Genomic DNA, 18,252 nt, shown 5'->3' with positions numbered 1-18,252 from the left:
CTCCTCTAACTACACGCAGAATCAGGCCCCAACCATTACAACCCTGACAAACTGACAAAACTAGAAATCTGAAGAGACATTGCCATGCTCTTGAACGACTATGGTGTAAAACCAAATGTCTGCAGGACTTCACCCTATATAAATCTGCCCTCCTAAAATACAATTTCTGCCTCCATGATGCCAAACAAGCCTACTTTGTCTCTCTTATTAATACTTTGTCATCCAGTCCCCGTCGGCTCTTTTCAACTATTAACTCCTGTGCCTCATCCACCACCCCCTCTACCCACTAACTCACTCACTGCTCAAGAGATTGCCAATCACTTCTAAGACAAATATTATGCAATACGTGAGGACACCTCCACTGTGTGTACATCTTCTCCACTCAACATACCTTGCCTAACAGCACAGTCAACACTTTCTTCTTTTGAACTAGCTACTACTGAAGAGGTTACAAAACTTTTCTCAGATGCCCACCTAACCAGTTGTCCCCAAGATCCTATTCCCTTACAACTACTACGGTCACCCTCTTATTCTATCCAATGCTCCCTCACTCACACCTTCGATCTCTCCCTCTTTAGTGGAATCTTCCTCTCCCCTCTAAAACATGTGTAGATCACTGCCATACTAAAAAAGCACTCACTGGACCCCACCAACCTGAACAACTTAGGACCCATTTTTATGCTCCCATTCACCTCTAAACTTCTAGAACGCTTAGTCTACAACCTCGGTGAAAATAACCTTCTTGACCCCTTACAGTCCGGCTTTCGCTTGCAGCACTCCACAGAAACTGCCTTACTAAACCTCACTAACGATTTACTAACTGCTAAAACCAATGGCCACTACTCCATACTCCTACTACTTGACCTCTCTGCGGCCAAGGATACTGTTGACCACCCACTTCTTCTCGATAAACTCCGTTCCCTTTGCCTCCAAGATTCTGCTCTATCCTGATTCTCCTCCCACCTATCACAGCACTCCTTCAGTGTCACCTACAAATCTGTCTCCTCCTTTCCATTGCGCCTTTCTGTGGGGGTCCCCCAAGGCTCTGTTCTTGGACCCCTTCTCTTCTTTATCTACAACTTCTCCCTTGGTCAATTGATAACTGCCCATGGCTTCCAATACCATCTATACGCCTATGACACTCAAATCAACTTTCTACTCCTCACCTCTCTCCTGCAGTCTCCTCTTGCATTGCTAACTTACTAACTGACAAATCAGCATAGATGTCGCACCACTTCCTCAAATTAAATCTCTCTAAAACTGAGCTGGTAATAGTCCCCCCCGTGCCCCGCCCGTGTCCCCCTCCATGACTTTTCAATATGCAACCATCAATCCCTCCCCTCATGCCAGGGTACTAGGTGTAATCCTAGACTTTGACCAATACTTTCAGCTGCAAATCCAATCATTGTCAAAAGCTTGTAGACTTCACCTCCGTAACATCTCTAAAATATGCCCCTTTTTAACAAGTGAAACCACTAAGCTACTCATTCACTCCCTCATTATCTCTCGCCTTGACTATTACAACTCCCTTCTCATTGGCCTATTTATTATGAATGCTGCTGCCAGACTTATCCACCTTACCAATCGCTCAGTGTCTGCCACCCCTCTCCGCCAATCCTTACACTGGCTCCAGATCGCCCAGCGAAATAAATTCAAAATACTAACCACAACATACAAAGCCATTCACAACTCTGCCCCAAGCTACATCACCAATCTTGTCTCCAAATATCATCCACCCGTCCTCTCTATACCTCCTACTTTCAAGCTCCTTTGTCTCCTCCTCCGATGCTCGTCTCCATAATTTCTCCAGAGCCTCTCCCATCCTCTGGAACTCTCTACTTCAACCTGTCCGGCTATCTCCCACTCTAGCTGCCTTCAGGCAACACCCTGAAAACCCAGGCTTCCCTGAAGAGATATTACACCTCCAGCTAATCTTTTACCACTACCATCAGCTCATTCCCCACAGTTACGGTCTGTTATACCACCTGCCACACCCTATTAGATTGTAAGCTCTTCTGAGCAGGGCCCTCTTAATCCTCTTGTATTGTATTGTAACTGTATTGTCTACCTTTTATATTGTAAAGCGATGCATAAATTGTTGTCAATGTGTACAGTATCTTGAAAAAGTATTCATACCCCTTGGAATTTTCCACATTTTGTCATGTTACAACCAAAAACATAAATGTATTTTACTGGGATTTTTTATGTGATAGACCAACACAAAGTGGCACATAATTGTGAAGTGGAAGGAAAATGATAAATGATTTTCAAAAATGTTTACAAATAAGTATCTGAAAAGTGTGCTGTGCATTTATATTCAGCCCCCCTGAATCAATACTTTGTAGAACCACCTTTTGCTGCAATTACAGCTGCAAGTCTTTTTAGGCATGTCTCTACCAGCTTTGCACATTTAGAGAGTGAAATTTTTGCCCATTCTTCTTTGCAAAATAGCTCAAGCTCTGTCAGATTGGATGGAGAGCATCAGTGAAAGGCAATTTTCAAGTTTTGCCACAGCTTCTCAATTAGATTTAGGTCTGGACTTTGACTGGGCCATTCTAACACATGATTATGGTTTGATCTAAACCATTCCATTGTAGCTCTGGCTGTATGTTTGGGGTCATCGTCCTGCTGGAAGGTGAACCTCCGCCCCAATCTCAAGTCTTTTGCAGACTCTAACAGGTTTTCTTCTAAGACTGCCCTGTATTTGGCTCCATCCATCTTCCGATCAACTCTTACCAGCTTCCCTGTCCCTGCTGAAGTAAAGCATCACAACAACATGATGCTGCCACCACCATGTTTCACAGTGGGAACAGTGTGTTCAGGATGATGTGCAGTGTTAGTTTTCTGCCACATATTGCGGCATATTTAGAAGGCCAACAGGACAGAGTCTGGTAACAGTAACAGCAGCAACCACAGACTTCAGTAACCTTCTTGCATGCTCTTCACTCACGTGCCCCTGAATCGGACCCCTGTCCCATTTTTATATAGCACAGGACCAGGGAGTTGGACCCAAAAAAGCATGCCAAAAAAAACAAAAAACGGGAAACATAATTAACACTAGCCCTCCCAACTAAGGCAGCATAAAACTCTATATGCCTACAAATATGCAACATTTAACACTTCCTAGCAATTCTGAAAACTGTCCCACCCTCTACAGCATCCCACAGCTTTCTAAAGGATAGCAAGGTCACTAATTACAGAGATACGTCAATAGAAGGGTCTAGATGGGGATGGGCCAACTCTGGATAAGACATGTTACAGCTTGCAGTCAGAGTGTCCTGGGAACGGAGAAACTCAAGCCACTCAAAGAATTAAATTATATCAAATAGTCTGTAACTCCTGTAATTCCTAGCATCCTTTCTACCTAATGCCCTGTACACACGATCGGACATTGATCAGACATTCCGACAACAAAATCCATGGATTTTTTCCGACGGATGTTGGCTCAAACTTGGCTTGCATACACATGGTCGCACAAAGTTGTCGGAAAATCCGATCGTTCTGAACGCGGTGACGTAAAACACGTACGTCGGGACTATAAACGGGGCAGTAGCCAATAGCTTTCGTCTCTTAATTTATTCTGAGCATGCATGGCACTTTGTGCAGCGGATTTGTGTACATACGATCGGAATTTAACCGATCTGATTTTGTTGTCAGAAAATTTTATAGCCTGCTCTCAAACTTTGTGTGTCGGAAATTCCAACGGAAAAAGTCCGATGGAGCCCACACACAATCGGAATTTCCGACAACACAATCCGATCGCACTTTGCCATCGGAAAATCCGACGGTGTGTACAGGGCATAACACTACTCATACAGATATGTGAACCATATAAAATTCTCAGCTATTCCAATGTTGTAAGACCTCCACCAGTCTTACTTACTTTACTATGCTAAAAAAAAGTATTATTTTATTATTAGACTTTTATTAACTTGTATTACATTTAATTCCACTACTGTTATATATTTTATACAGATAGAAGCGTTACAGGATGTCCTGGAGAAACTCAAAAGTAAAAGGATTCTTCCTCTGGACAAGAAGCTGGGATGGGTGCCTTCGGTAAGGAAAAGCCTAGCAGAGAATGTGGGTGTTGCTAAGCATAAGAAACATATTATACACAAATATTTTTTCTGATTATACATTTTTAATAATAGTAAAACTATCTTTATGCAGCACTACTCCCACAGGAGCTGTTTGGTAGGTTGGGCTCTCTTTTAGTCTGCCTTGACTCGGAGAACAACGTCAGCCTCACTGACACACCATGTTCACTAGACAATATGTTCACTAGTCTATAGCAGCATAGAATAGAGTTCTGTGCAACTGAATTAGAGCAAACCTGGTAATCCGCAATAAGTAATAACAGTAACAGCAATAATAATCAATACTGCAATAACTCCTCTGTAAAGAGTAGGCTATAACCACTTTAGGGTGTACTTTATATATGAATGTCAGCAATGAAATTTAAATTAAGGAAAACTTAAAGATGTACCCCTTACAGTGGACAACAGGCAAAGTTCTTGTGAAGCAACTATCTGAGTGAGTAGTCTTTAGCCTTAGTTCTTCAGCCAGCTAGAGTTGGGGCTCAAGCTTTATGGTACTTTCAGTACAGTCTCAGTAAAGTCTGCATGTAGTGAGTAAGACTGCTAGATATACAGCCAGTTCCTATGCACTTAGTCTCTGCTAGCACCAATAGATCAATGGCAACAATGCTTTCTAAATAGTCCCAGCGACACAGCAGCAGTGGTCCCTCTAGTCAGATGTCTGCTCACTTCTGGATTGCCTGAGGCGACTCCAGTACTCAGCACAGCAAAGACCGTATCCTCACAGTGGCTCAGTCCCTCAGCACACAGGTTACAACTCTGTACTCTCCGATCCTCTGGTGTAGGCCTAGGATACAGCAGCAGGTCCGCACACTCTCTCTTGTCCCCTGCACACATGAAGACTGGCCTCTCTCAGAATGCCTGGGAAAAGTCTGGCCTCTGCTCCCGTTTGCCAAGGTCTATGTGTGATGAAGTTTTTAGCTGCATTAAATTCCCCTGTGCAGCACTCCTCCAGGTCCACATGTCCCAGTGTCCCAAGCAGCTGCTGTGTTATCCAGTGTTATCCAGTCTCCTCCTTACAGGCACTGCTGCTGCCAGTCGGAGAGGAAAGAAAAAACAAAAAACGGCTGAGAACACATATAGTCAGAGTTCTGATTCAGTGCAGCGGCAGGGGAAGAAATGAAGCCAGCAGCGGCCCAAACACATGGGAGTTCCAGCACTCCTGTGTAATCTGCTGTAAATATCTGTATATTCTTTGTTTATTTAAGGGCAGCATATTCTTCAGTGCTTTACAATTTGGGTAAAGCACAAAGAGAATATACCCAGAGTAACATAATAAGTAATGCAACAAAGACAGGAGGGTTCTGCCCACAAGCAAAAAACCACTTAAAGAAATGGAACAAGCAAGACATGAGGAACTTATCTGTACAAAGGACCTGCTATTATCTGATTGAAACAAATAATTACTTTATAATAATGCTGAATAACGTAGTCACCCAGCTAGACAATACAATCACATGAAAAATGCACTTGGGGCAGATTTTGATAAAATTGACATTGACAGGAGGATGTATGGTGATATGCATTAAGTAGTAACCAAAAGCAGAGAAAGGCATTTGTTTATAATCTGTAAAAGCATGCTTAAAACTTTAAACAGCAAAATAATTTGGGATAGTGAACTCCAAGGAACAGATGCTGGAGATAGGAAGGCTGTAAACTATTACTAAACTAGAAAATACAGCTGGGGTGGTAGGAGGTAGAACAGAGATCTTAGATGGATCAAAATGTATGCAAGCCTTTAAATAAGAGTCAGATTTAGAATGTTAGTATCTGAAAAACTGTACAGTAGAGGACACCCATCAAGTGCCTTACAAACCACTTGTCTAAAATTGTGTACTGAGCGAAACAGATGAAAGCAGGTTGTTGTGGCCTTGGCTGCCAATTGCTTTTGTGTGACTTCCCCTAGAAAGCCCCTTCCTGTAGTGCAATCCAGTTGCAGACAGAATGCTGCCCTTACAACACATTGTGCTGGGTGCTTTTTATTTCCATTCACAGGAAAATGGTTAGTGACAACAAATCTTGCCACTGTTTGTTAAGGGTGGACTTACAGCCCATCTTCAGCCTCAACTTTTCTTTGGTTTTTGACTGGTTGGGAAAATGATGGAACCTCTGTAAAGTTATTTTTCTTTTTACTTAAAAAATGATAAGTAACACCTTACTTGTTGTAAGTGTGTCTTGGCTGGTGTTAATGGATGCAGTCCAGGTAAAACCACAGGCACTTCTGTTTCTTTCTAAAAATCTGCCCATAAACCACACATGCTGTCTGGCAATGTGCCACACACCAGTGAAAATAGCGCTATTTTCTGGCACATTCTGCCTGCTATCATAGATTCTGCACCCTTCTTCTGCACATACTGCCTGGTCTGCTGTCATACCCTCCACACTCTTTTCCTGCACATACTGCCCTCCATAATACCCTCTGAATGCCTATCCTGCACAAACCGCCCTCGTCATACCTTCTGTACCCCTTTCCTGCCCCTCTCTTACCCTTTGCACTCCTGTCCTGCACACACTGCCCCCTCTGACAATCACTGTGATTATTTTTCTGCGCATAAGGGTTGATTTACTAAAACTGGAGAGTGCAATATCTTGTGCAGCTCTGCAGAGAAACTAATCAGCTTCCAGGTTTTTTTTTAGTCAAAGCATAATTGAACAAGCTGAAGTTAGAAGCTGATTGGCTACCATGCACAGCTGCACCAGATTTTTCACTCCAGTTTTAGTAAATCAACCCCATACTGTCCACCCTCATACCCTCTGTACTCCTCTCCTGCACATACTACCCTGCCATTATACCCTGTGTACTTCTCTCTTACACATACTGCCTACTGCCATACCTTTTCACATTCCTCTTCTGCACATACTGCCCCCTGTCATACCCTCTGCACTCCTGTCCTGCACATATTACTCACACTCTATACTACCTGCTGTCATACTCTTACCACTTCTCTACTGCACATACAGCCCCCTCTAATACTCACTGCATTCTCCTTTTGCTTCAAATGCTCACCATCATACTCTGCACTCCTCTCCTGCATATACCACCCAGGGTAATACCCTCACTACTCCTTTCCTGTACATACTGCCCCCTCTGATACCTTTCACACTGCTTTCCTGCCAATGCTCCCCACCATCATAATACAGTAGTTACTGCACTCGTCCCCTGCACATACTGCCCATTGTCATACCCTCTGCAATCCCTTCTGCACATACTGCCCGCTGTGATACCCTCCTTACTCCTCTCCTGCACATACTGCTGACTATTAAACTCGGCACACTCCCTTCCTGCACATACTGCCCGCCACCAGACTCTAACACTCCTCCATCCCACCATTGCTCATTACTGCCCCCTCTCATACATATTGTACTCCTCTCCTGCACATGGTGCCCACCGCCATACCCTCCACACTCCTATCCTGCATATACTGCCTACAGTCATACCCTCAACACCACTCTCCTGCACACATATCTCCCTTTGTCATACCATATATATATATATATATATATATATATATATATATATATATATATATATATATATATATATATATATACAGTCAGGTCCATAAATATTGGGACAGCAACACAATTCTAATCTTTTTGGCTCTATACACCACCACAATGGATTTGAAATGAAACGAACAAGTCAGCAATACTCTTGCTTCTCGGGGTCACACCACACTCTCTCCCGTATTGATATGGCCATAGGTAATCAAGAAGTCCAATCTTTTATTGGAAAAATTGAGTACCGACCAAGGGGGGTATCTGATCACTCGCTGTTGGTAACGATAACGGTCCGGGATAATAGCGGCCAGAGAATGTGGTCATTAAATCCAATATGGTTAGAGATAATAGGGAATAGAGATGAGATAAGTACAAGATTAAAATAATTTATTGAATATAATACCGGGACAGCCTCAGGGGGGGTGATCTGGGATTCTTTGAAAGCATACCTTAGAGGGCTATTAATTCAACAAATATCAAAAATAAAGAAACAAACAAGGGCAAGGGAAGAGCTTATTAGAGACGAGGTCTTGGAGTCAGAAAGAAATTATGTGTTAGATTCAACTCCGGAAAACCGAGAAATCTGGGTAATGAAGCCACAAGAATATAAAACGGAAGAATTTAGAAGAGCAGAAAATAGGAAAGTATTCCAGAGGCAGAGAAACTTTGAGGAGGGGGAAAGAGTAGGTCGGACGCTGGCCTTGCTGGCCAGAACTAATTCACCCTCTTCAACAATTCCTGTGATTAAGACATCAGAAGGAGAAATTTCATCAGATCCCCTGGTAGTGAATGGAATATTTACAGAATACTATAGAGACTTATATAAGTTGCGACACTGCCCAGTACGGGGAGAGATGGTGAAGTTCTTGGAAGGTACTAAGCTCCCGGTGTTGTTGGACACAGACAGGAGTAGTCTGGATGCCCCAATAACACTAGAGGAACTTCGGCATGCAATAGTGGATATGCTGAACCAGAAGTCCCCAGGCCCTGATGGATTGCCTGTTGAAGTTTACAAACAATATGGGGAGGTGCTGGCCCCCGAACTCCTGAAGACATTGAACTGGTCATCTGCAGCCGGTAGTTTACCATCATCGATGTCTGAAGCCATTATCGTACTAATTCACAAAGAGGGGAAGGACCAATTAGATACATCATCATATAGACCAATCTCGTTTCTAGGTACCGATGTCAAGATTTTGGCAAAAGTCCTGGCAACTAGGTTAAATAAATGTATCTCCTCCTTGATTCACCCGGATCAATCCGGGTTCATACAGAATAGGTCCACAAGTAAAAACATAAGAAGGACCTATTTGAATCTCCAGGCTCCGGTAGAAAACACAGGTTCCAGAGTTGTCCTGTCCTTGGATATTGCCAAGGCATTTGATACTCTGGAATGGGGGTATTTATGGTGGGTAATGGAAAGATATGGGTTCGGCCCCCTATATATAAATTGGCTTAAAATATTATATCATCAACCCAGTGCTAGATTAAAAATAAACAAGGTACATTCGGAACGGATTTCCCTGGAAAGGGGAACTAGGCAGGGGTGCCCGCTATCCCCTTTGCTGTTCGCCCTAGCTATGGAGCCTTTTGCGGAGGTAGTAAGAAATTCATCTGGCCTGCAGGGTTATATAAGAAAAGGGGGCGAGGAAAGAATAGCGTTATACACTGACGACGTTTTGTTGTTTTTGGGGGATATGGGGCCATCATTAGTAAAGGCAATTCAGTTGGTGGAAGGATTTGGGAGGATCTCAGGGTTGATAGTCAACTGGGAGAAGTCTACTCTCCTTCCAATTGACTCGACCACAGGCTCTCTTCCGCAGGGGATACCCTGTTTCAGGGTGGTGGACAAGCTCAAATATTTGGGTATAGTTCTAGATAATAACCCAAGTCATTATATTAGGGATAATCTAGCTCCGCTTTTAGAAAAATTTAAAAGGAAAAAAGACGTTTGGTGTCGGCTCCCCTTATCTGTGGCTGGCCGTGTAAATCTGGTTAAGATGATTTGGATGCCACAATTAATGTATATTTTACACAATTCGCCAGTTTGGATTGGGAGGGATTGGTTTGTGAAAATTAACTCCCTTTTCCGGGAGTTGATTTGGAGGAAGGGAAAGGCCAGGATTAGCCTCCAAATCCCGCAACGCCCTACCAGGGAGGGGGGACTAGCGGTTCCGCACCCATACAGGTATTTTTTGGCAGCCCAGCTGCAACATTTGGGTGGGTGCGAACGTGAGGGAAAGGCGAACACCAACGTAAGAATTATGTTATCAGGTAATCCGCACAAATCTTTAGCAGGAGCCCTGGAAGCTGGGTCTTTAAGAAGCGCACTTCCAACATACAAATTAGTTACCAAAGTCTGGCAGTTAGTGAAGAGAGAGATGGGATATAGGGGCCTTACGGAGCTATCACCAATATGGCAGAATGGACAGTTGCAAGAACTACTATTAATAGGAACAAACAGGCAGTGGGAAAGGTTGGGCATAACCAGGATGGTCCAGATATTTGAAGGTAATATTCTAAAGTCTTTTGCGGACCTGAGATGGGAGTTTGGAATTCCAAAAGAAACATTTTATTTTTATCTTCAGCTCAGGCACGCATTAGACAAACAATTTAAGACCAAAGGGATGGAATGGTGTAGGGCGTTGCTTCTTAATAAAGTGGTATGGGTATCTAACCTTAAGGGCCTGATATCAGAAATTTATGATCAGCTAACGGTCAGGTCGACGAGTTTAGAATCACTTTCGCGCTCCAGGGAGGCGTGGGAGGCCGATGTGGGGGAGTTGAGGGATGATCAGTGGGAGAGAATTTGGGGGCTTGGCCCGCTGGTGTCCCTCTCTCCATCACAGCGGGCTTCGCACCTCCTGTTGGTGCATAAAGCCTACTACACCCCTAAGAGGCTGCACAGATTTGGTCGAAGACCAGACGATAAATGTCCTAGATGCTCAGGGACAGGGGACCTTATTCATTTAATATTATAGAAATGAGGTTTGGGATAAGAATAGAACAAGCGGCTAAGTCCTGTGTGTTGGGGCTAAGTATCAGCCTATAGACATAGCAATTATAAGATGCCTATATCAGGCGAGGAAACTGATTGCGAAAGCCTGGTTATCAGCTCTACCCACTACACCTGAAGAATGGGTTAGAACGATGAACTCAGTAGTAAGAACTGAAAAGACAATTTACATTAGAAGGGGAAGCTATAAAAAGTTCTCTAGGATATGGGAATTGTGGTGCCAGGGAATGAGTAATGTAACATGAACGAGGGAATAAGTATAAGGGGTAGTAAGCATTAAATCTGGGTTGATCATTCGATCAGAACGTCTTGCCAAACCAAAATTAAGTGCATTTTAATAGAAGATAAGTGCTGGGGGTGGAGGGTGGGTATTGGGGTTGTAGGGGTGGGATGGGTGGAGGGGGGGTAAAAAGACACAAGCAAGATACGTGGTTTATGATGAAACTTGCAGTGTTATGGAATAGTAATGGATGTATAGATGTAATTTTTTTTAATACTATTATGATGCATTATGTATAATTTGAAAATGTAAGAATAAAAAGGATTTGAATGAAATGAAACAAACAAAATGTTCTTTGACTGCAGACTTTCAGCTTTAATTTGAGGATATTTACATCGAAATCAGGTGAACGGTGTAGGAATTACAACAGTTTGTATATGTGCCTCCCACTTTTTAAGGGACCAAAAGTAATGGCACAATTGGCTGCTCAGCTGTTCCATGGCCAGGTGTGTGTTATTCCCTCATTATCCCATTTACAAGGAGCAGATGAAAGGTCCAGAGTTCATTTCAAGTGTGTTATTTGCATTTGGAATCTGTTGCTGTCAACTCTCAATATGAGATCCAAAGAGCTGTCACTATCAGTGAAGCAAGCCATCATTAGGCTGAAAAAACAAAACAAACCCATCAGAAAGATAGCAAAAACATTAGGTGTGGCCAAATCAACTGTTTGGAACATCCTTAAAAAGAAAGAACGCACCGGTGAGCTCAGCAGAATTTTTTCCCTGGTGAAGAAAATACCCTTCACAACAGTTGGCCAGATCAAGAACACTCCAGGAGGTAGGTGTATGTGTGTCAAAGTCAACAATCAAGAGAAGACTTCACCAGAGTGAATACAGAGGGTTCACCACAAGATGTAAAACATTGGTGAGCCTCAAAAACAGGAAGTCCACATTAGAGTTTGCCATAGAACATCTAAAAAAGCCTTCACAGTTCTGGAACAACATCCTATGGACAGATGAGACCAAGATCAACTTGTACCAGAGTGATGGGAAGAGAAGAGTATGGAGAAGGAAAGGAACAGCTCATGATCCAAAGCATACCACCTCATCAGTGAAGCATGGTGGTGGTAGTGTCATGGCGTGGGCATGTATGGCTGCCAATGGAACTAGTTCCCTTGTATTTATTGATGATTTGACTGCTGACAAAAGCAGCAGGATGAATTCTGAAGTGTTTCGGGCAATATTATCGGTTCATATTCAGCAAAATGCTTCAGAACTCATTGGACAGCACTTTACAGTGCAGATGGACAATGACCCCGAAGCATACTGTTAAACAACCAAAGAGTTTTTTAAGGGAAAGAAGTGGAATGTTATGCAATGGCCAAGTCAATCACCTGACCTGAATCTGATTGAGCATGTATTTCACTTGCTGAAGACAAAACAGAAGGGAAAATGCCCCAAGAACAAGCAGGAACTGAAGATAGTTGCAGTAGAGGCCTGGCAGAGCATCACCAGGGATGAAACCCAGCGTCTGGTGATGTCTATGCGTTCCAGACTTCAGGCTGTAATTGACTGCAAAGGATTTGCAACCAAGTATTAAAAAGTGAAAGTTTGATAGATGATTGTTAATCTGTCCCATTACTTTTGGCCCCTTAAAAAGTGGGAGGCACATATACAAACTGTTGTAATTCCTACACCTTTTACCTGATTTGGATGTAAATACCCTCAAATTAAAGCTGAAAGTCTGCAGTTAAAGCACATCTTGTTCGTTTTATTTCAAATCCATTGTGGTGGTGTATAGAGCCAAAAAGATTAGAATTGTGTCAATGTGCCAATATTTATGGACCTGACTGTATATATAACAGCATATTGTATATTACTAGTATTTTTTTTTTTTAAAGAAACTCTTTAAAGGTTTCATTTCCATATGTTGTATGTACTTCTGTATATTTAGCTTTGTTGGAGGTTTTGTATTTAATCTTATATTTGTATTTTCTTTTGTCCCTTTAGTGTGATGCTGGTGAACAGTGTGCAGTAAGGAAAGGTGCACGGATAGGAAAGCTTTGCAACTGCCCAAGGGGGACCACTTGTAACTTTTACATTCTCAAATGTTTGTAAGCAGAGATACATTTAACAACATGACATATGAAACTGGAGGAGAGATTGTGTCTGGCAAGCAACAGAGACAACTTGATCTGTTATGTGTTCCCCTTTTTACCTCATCTTTTTAGGTAATCCACTGAAGATGACAAATTCAAGAAAACCCATTTAGCAACACAGTGTTCTCAGTTTACACTTCAAAAACAAATTAGGTTATGCATTACTATGAAACTCCAGTTTTGTTAAAAAAAAAAGGTACAAAGAAAACAAATTTAAACACAGACATTTTGGCAACATGTATTATCAATTTTTACCTGCTTCTGCCCTTTAGATATTAAGATTGGCCATTCCAATGCACTTGCTCATATTTAAGGCTAATTGGTAGGTTCTGCATTTACATTCTTGACATACTTTGAGACATTTCATTTCTGAGCCTAAAAGGAAACACAAAGAACAGTAAACCTAGGAACATTGCTAAGGGTGCTTATAATTCAATCTCAAACTCTGCATAGGGGAAAAAACAATGAGCCACTTGCAGGAGCAAGTGAATGAGAAGTTGGGTAATCCTGCCTACAAAATACTTTTTTTTGTTGGCATGGTTGTAAGAAAATTAACGTGTTTCATAAAATCATGGCCAATTGCAGATTCAAGTGGAAAAGTACATTTATTAACATTAAATTGCAAAAAGGCTTGTGCAGCAGTTATACAGTACATGTTATACTAATTAACAAAACTGGAGTTTTCCTTTAAAGACTTGAACAAAGACTTTTCTCTGCAGTGAATTCCAACCTATTATACTGCTAGTCAATGTACTGTACATCTCTGTATTGTGCACTTTTTCTGCACTGTTGTGTGTTTTCAATGGAATTTAAAGCTGGCCATAGAAGCCATATGTTCTGTTTTCCTCTTGCACCTTTTTAAAATAAAAGCAAGTGCAACATTTCTGGGTCATTTCATTTCTTCAAAATCGATGATAAGTCTTGAACAGCTCAGTTCCACCTACACTCTGCAAAGAAGATCACTTACAAGTACTGGAAGGTTTAGTGCCTTTTACATGAATAACACACATACAAGAGAAGCTCTCAAGCAGCGGTAAAAGGAATTTACTATTTAAAGCTGTACATTTAGAACTACCAGCCAAAACATTTCCTGTTCCTTTCCAGAAAAGTAGCTTATGAGGATAAGTTGTAGTAAACTAAGGATTTTCTCACACCGTACCAATATTCTCAAAACAACATGAGACTTCAGATATCACCTGCAGTTCTATTAGTCTAGTATTGCTCTGTGATCATTTAGGTATAATGCCTTCTGCAACAGCATTTTATCTTAGGGATGTGGTGGGGGAATCTCTCCCACTGCGCTATTGTATTCTGACAGCGGGCAGATTTCCCTGCCATCAGAATACACTCATAAGCATCATCACCGATAGAGAGGATCTTCTAACAGGCTGGTTCTCGATCTATAGATTGACTTGTGTACAACCAGCTTGCCCATACATGGATCAAAATCTGTCCGGTCCCTGCTGAACCAGCCAAACTTCGATCCATGTATGGGCAGGTTTTCACATCATGTTGGTGAGCTGTGTTGATCTGCATAAGTTTAACACAAGGGCTCTCATGTTACACATGCAATGTCTGTTTGTTTTTCAGTAATTGTATCCCTACCTCACTCCATAGCCAGGGATTGGTCTATGGGGGTAGTCCCGCCCTTCTTCCTCATGCTTTAGCCTTCACGCACTACTTATACTGTATTCTACTGGAGCTACACTATGATTTTATTTTTTTACCTAACTGATGTTCATCTGTTATGATCTGCACAAGTTTTTGAATTAAAGCTTTGTACGATCTGCAAGATGTCATTTAGATCGAGTCACTGTCTGCCAAGCTACTCAGACTGCACACTAAGCTATCTCATCACAACTGGATCAGTTATACAAACCACACTTTCAGTGCTTAGATTGTGGAAGCAGAACAAGGGCTACAGAAATAGTTTGTTGTTTTCCCCACTCACACCATACATGTGCAATTGAGTGCGCTGTGTTAAAAAGCAGTATGTATGCCTTCCTTTTTACGCATCACAACTCACCACATCTCATGTCACTGTGCTATATCTAGTATCATTATGTGATATTTTAATATCATTATAATATAGTGTATATATACTATATTATAATTATAATATGAATTTCATTATAAAATAGTGTCATTTTATGACATTTCAATAAAGTTTAAAAAATAAGAAAAGTAAACAGGGCAGTGTCACCAACCCTATACAATGTACACAAGCACTCATGTGTTTTAGTATGTGAACTGACATAAATGCACACTAAATGTTCATAGTAAACCTGCTGCCAATCTTCAATTGCAAATTAAACAGTCCCCTGCCTGTGTCGTATCATGTGGAATTTGGTGGTAGGTACCATTAAGCACTGCACAGCTAGGGTTATCCCCACAGTTCAGCTTTAAAGCAATTCTTTCTTAAATTGTAGATAAATGTTAGTGTTTGCCTAGGGTACCAGGAAAAAAAGAACTTTTACTTACCCTTTTCCTCGCTCCATTGGCAGCAGGCTCTCCCTTTTTTTTTTCTCTGCCGCTCTGGGTTCTGGGCATGCTTTCAGTGTCCTAATTTACAGTGCAGGACTGTTGGGGCTGCATTGTACATGATGAAATCACAGCTGTGACCTCTGGACAAAGCATCAAAGAAAAGAGGCTTCGAGGTACCAGACTCATGGAAAGGGGTGCCTGCAGGGGCAAGAGATAATGAAAGTAAAATGTGCTTTTACCTGCTACCCTAGGCATAGACTATTCCACTGGTCTCTCTCGGACAAATTTAGTAGCTACGGTCGGTCGTGTTCTGTTTTCCGCTTGTGTTTTTGTGAATGACACCACTGCTTCCCAGCCTTCTTCTACTGTAGTAATCTCCTTGGAATTAACGGGCAGCTGCAGAATGTGAGGGCTCATTTTGAGTGGATTGTTTGTTTACACATTGGAACAAGCCACATGCTTGCATATACTAAGTCTGAACTCTAGCAAAAACAGTTTTTGTGTGTTGGACAGGTTAGTGAAGGCATAGAAACTATTATAATTGTATTGTACTCTCTGGGAACAGAAAGTGGTGGGAAATCACTCCAGTAAGTGCAAACTGCAACATAACACCTTTTGCATTAAAATAAAAAATGATTAGAACCTTATACACCTAAGGCCTGCCCTTACCCACCTATGGCCTACCCCTGTCTACTGACCACCAATGCACCTTACCAATCTATGGCCTACCTTTGCCTACCCTAACACACCAATGCACCTTAAAAAACTATGGCCTACGCTTACCCACCTATGGCCTACGCTTACATCTTACCCACCTATGGCCATCTAGAAGAGATCCTTAACTAAGGCACCAATACATTTACCTCAGATAGACACACTTTGAAGAAACACATTAAATATACTGTAGCACCCTCTACCATAGGTAGGTGCTGGAGTGAGGATTTTGTAAAGGGAAACTGTCAGCTCAGGTAAATTTGGGCAGGCCTATGCATCAGGCTAGGCCTGCTTGTTTGGATCTGGGGGGCAGGGAGTGGTTAGTGCACAGTGGGTGTGACCACCTATGCTTTAGTTCTAAGGCGCCTCCCCTGCTTCCAGAGAGAATGTTCTGGAAGAGGGGCAGGGCCTAGGAGTGGGGTGGCAGGCAGCTCATGTGAGGAGCCCTGACCAATCCCCAACTGGAATTGGCAGGTCTCCCATATAAGCTGAGGTAACAGCCTGCTGGGGGGGAGTTGTTGGCTGGGAGACGTGGAGAATGGAGTACTAGGCAGCAGCAGGGGCCCCATCCCCATCTGGGGGGGGTGCGAGGCCTAGCAGAGAAGCCCGGGAGAGCTGGGAAGGAGCTTCACCCTTACATGGTCATGGATTAAGTATTCTGGAACAGAGGGGCTGGAGAAGCTGTTGGAACGTATGTCCAGTTAAAGTTTTCCATCATGGACTCGAGGCAGGAGAAGGTCGGTGAGTGGGCCACAGTGGATTTCTGGATGAGGCATGCCAGGGGAACTGGGTGCGAGGCCAGAGGAGAGACTGTGGGGAAAGTGTCAAATCGCTGCAGCCTGAGGGCACAGGATTTGCAGGCTGGACTATCTAGGAACAGTAGTCCACCAATCAACACATGTTACTTATTCTGACGCCGATTGTTGTGAAGCGACTATCCCTTGTGAGACCTCTATGCCTGACCTGTATAAGATATAATCACTGAGGACATGTCATGGTTATGCTATAGAGTTTGTCTGTCAGCTTACCTGTCTCCATGTGTTCATCTCTAGAGACCAGCTGACCCTCACCTGACTGCTTTTGTAAACTCTCCTCTCGCATGGCTCCACCCCAGCTCCTATCAGGGAACCCTATATTAACCTGATTAACCTGTGCACTGCAAGCCAGCAGTGCTGATCAACCATTGTGTTAGCTTTCATGTGTACTTGCTGTGTTTCCTACGTCTGATTCCAGTTACCGACTTTGGCCTGTTCTTAACTATTCCTGTCTGCTCGTGACCCTGACCTTTGGCGTGTCCCCGACCATCCCTGTTTGCCTGTGACCCCGAACCTTGGCATGAACTCTGTTGTCCTTGTCTGCTTGTGGCTCCGACCTTGGCTTGTCCCTTACTTTCCTTGTTGTTCCAGCCTGCTGCCTCCTTCCTCTTCTCCTGTAGTCTACCGTGAGCTGTGAGACCCTGGGGACCGCGACCTGGAGCCAGACTGCAGCGCAGTCCATCCTCACCACTAGAGGCTCTGGTGAACACCTGCTGGCTCTTAGACTCCGCGCCCTGGGGAATCTATGCTCTAGCTCCCAGTGGGATCTGTGTCAGTGATCCAGTAGACCTGCTTCCTGAACCTCCCAGGGTTCAATCCGCAGCAGTCAGTCCTAGGGTCCACTACCTAGCGGTGCACTTCTGACTCCTACAGAGTGCATCTGTCACCTAGCCTCAAGGTGACCTGACAGGACAATCCTCATCAGATAGTTTGAACTCAACAAATACTGATTCCATCCACAAAAGTGCTTTTATTCTGAACATAAGGTTACAGCAGATGACAGGATACAAACAGATGATTAGGTTGTAGTATTTATGTGGTCAAAAGATGATATTGGCTGTAGCTTACAATGCAGAATACATGTGCCCTGCTACATGTGGCTTTTAGCTGCATCCATGACACAGGAAGTACAATCACAGGAAGAAGGGTGGAGCATTACATTAAAAGGAAGTGTGTCATAACATAAGGTAAAAAGAACATAAGAAACAAGTGCATTACCACAAAAGGTCACTAGATGGCAGCAT

General features: G+C 42.9%; 1 protein-coding gene and 1 long non-coding RNA gene across 3 annotated transcripts in view; one reads left to right on the top strand and one right to left on the bottom strand.

The window, feature by feature from the left end:
- LOC141103761 (cocaine- and amphetamine-regulated transcript protein-like) overlaps positions 1-13,846 on the top strand; it is a 45,319-nt gene extending 31,473 nt beyond the window's left edge. Inside the window, exons 2-3 of the mRNA XM_073593735.1 lie at positions 3,976-4,059; positions 12,847-13,846. Coding sequence (XP_073449836.1) covers positions 3,976-4,059; positions 12,847-12,954 — 192 coding nt within the window. The 3' untranslated portion in view covers positions 12,955-13,846. The remainder of the gene's footprint in view (positions 1-3,975; positions 4,060-12,846) is intronic.
- Positions 4,057-18,252, bottom strand: part of LOC141103766 (uncharacterized) — a 28,137-nt gene continuing 13,941 nt past the window's right edge. The window contains exons 2-3 of one of the 2 annotated variants that reach the window (XR_012235362.1): positions 13,251-13,370; positions 4,057-5,131 (exon numbers count right to left, since the gene is read on the bottom strand). This is a non-coding gene — a long non-coding RNA (uncharacterized lncRNA). The remainder of the gene's footprint in view (positions 5,132-13,250; positions 13,371-18,252) is intronic. The other variant, XR_012235364.1, reaches the window with a different exon arrangement.

Source organism: Aquarana catesbeiana, linkage group LG01 (assembly GCF_042186555.1).
Source record: "Aquarana catesbeiana isolate 2022-GZ linkage group LG01, ASM4218655v1, whole genome shotgun sequence".
NCBI classification, from domain to species: Eukaryota; Metazoa; Chordata; class Amphibia; order Anura; family Ranidae; genus Aquarana; species Aquarana catesbeiana.
The sequence above is the reverse complement of the archived record's forward strand: the minus strand, read 5'-3'. Positions and strand labels throughout refer to the sequence as shown.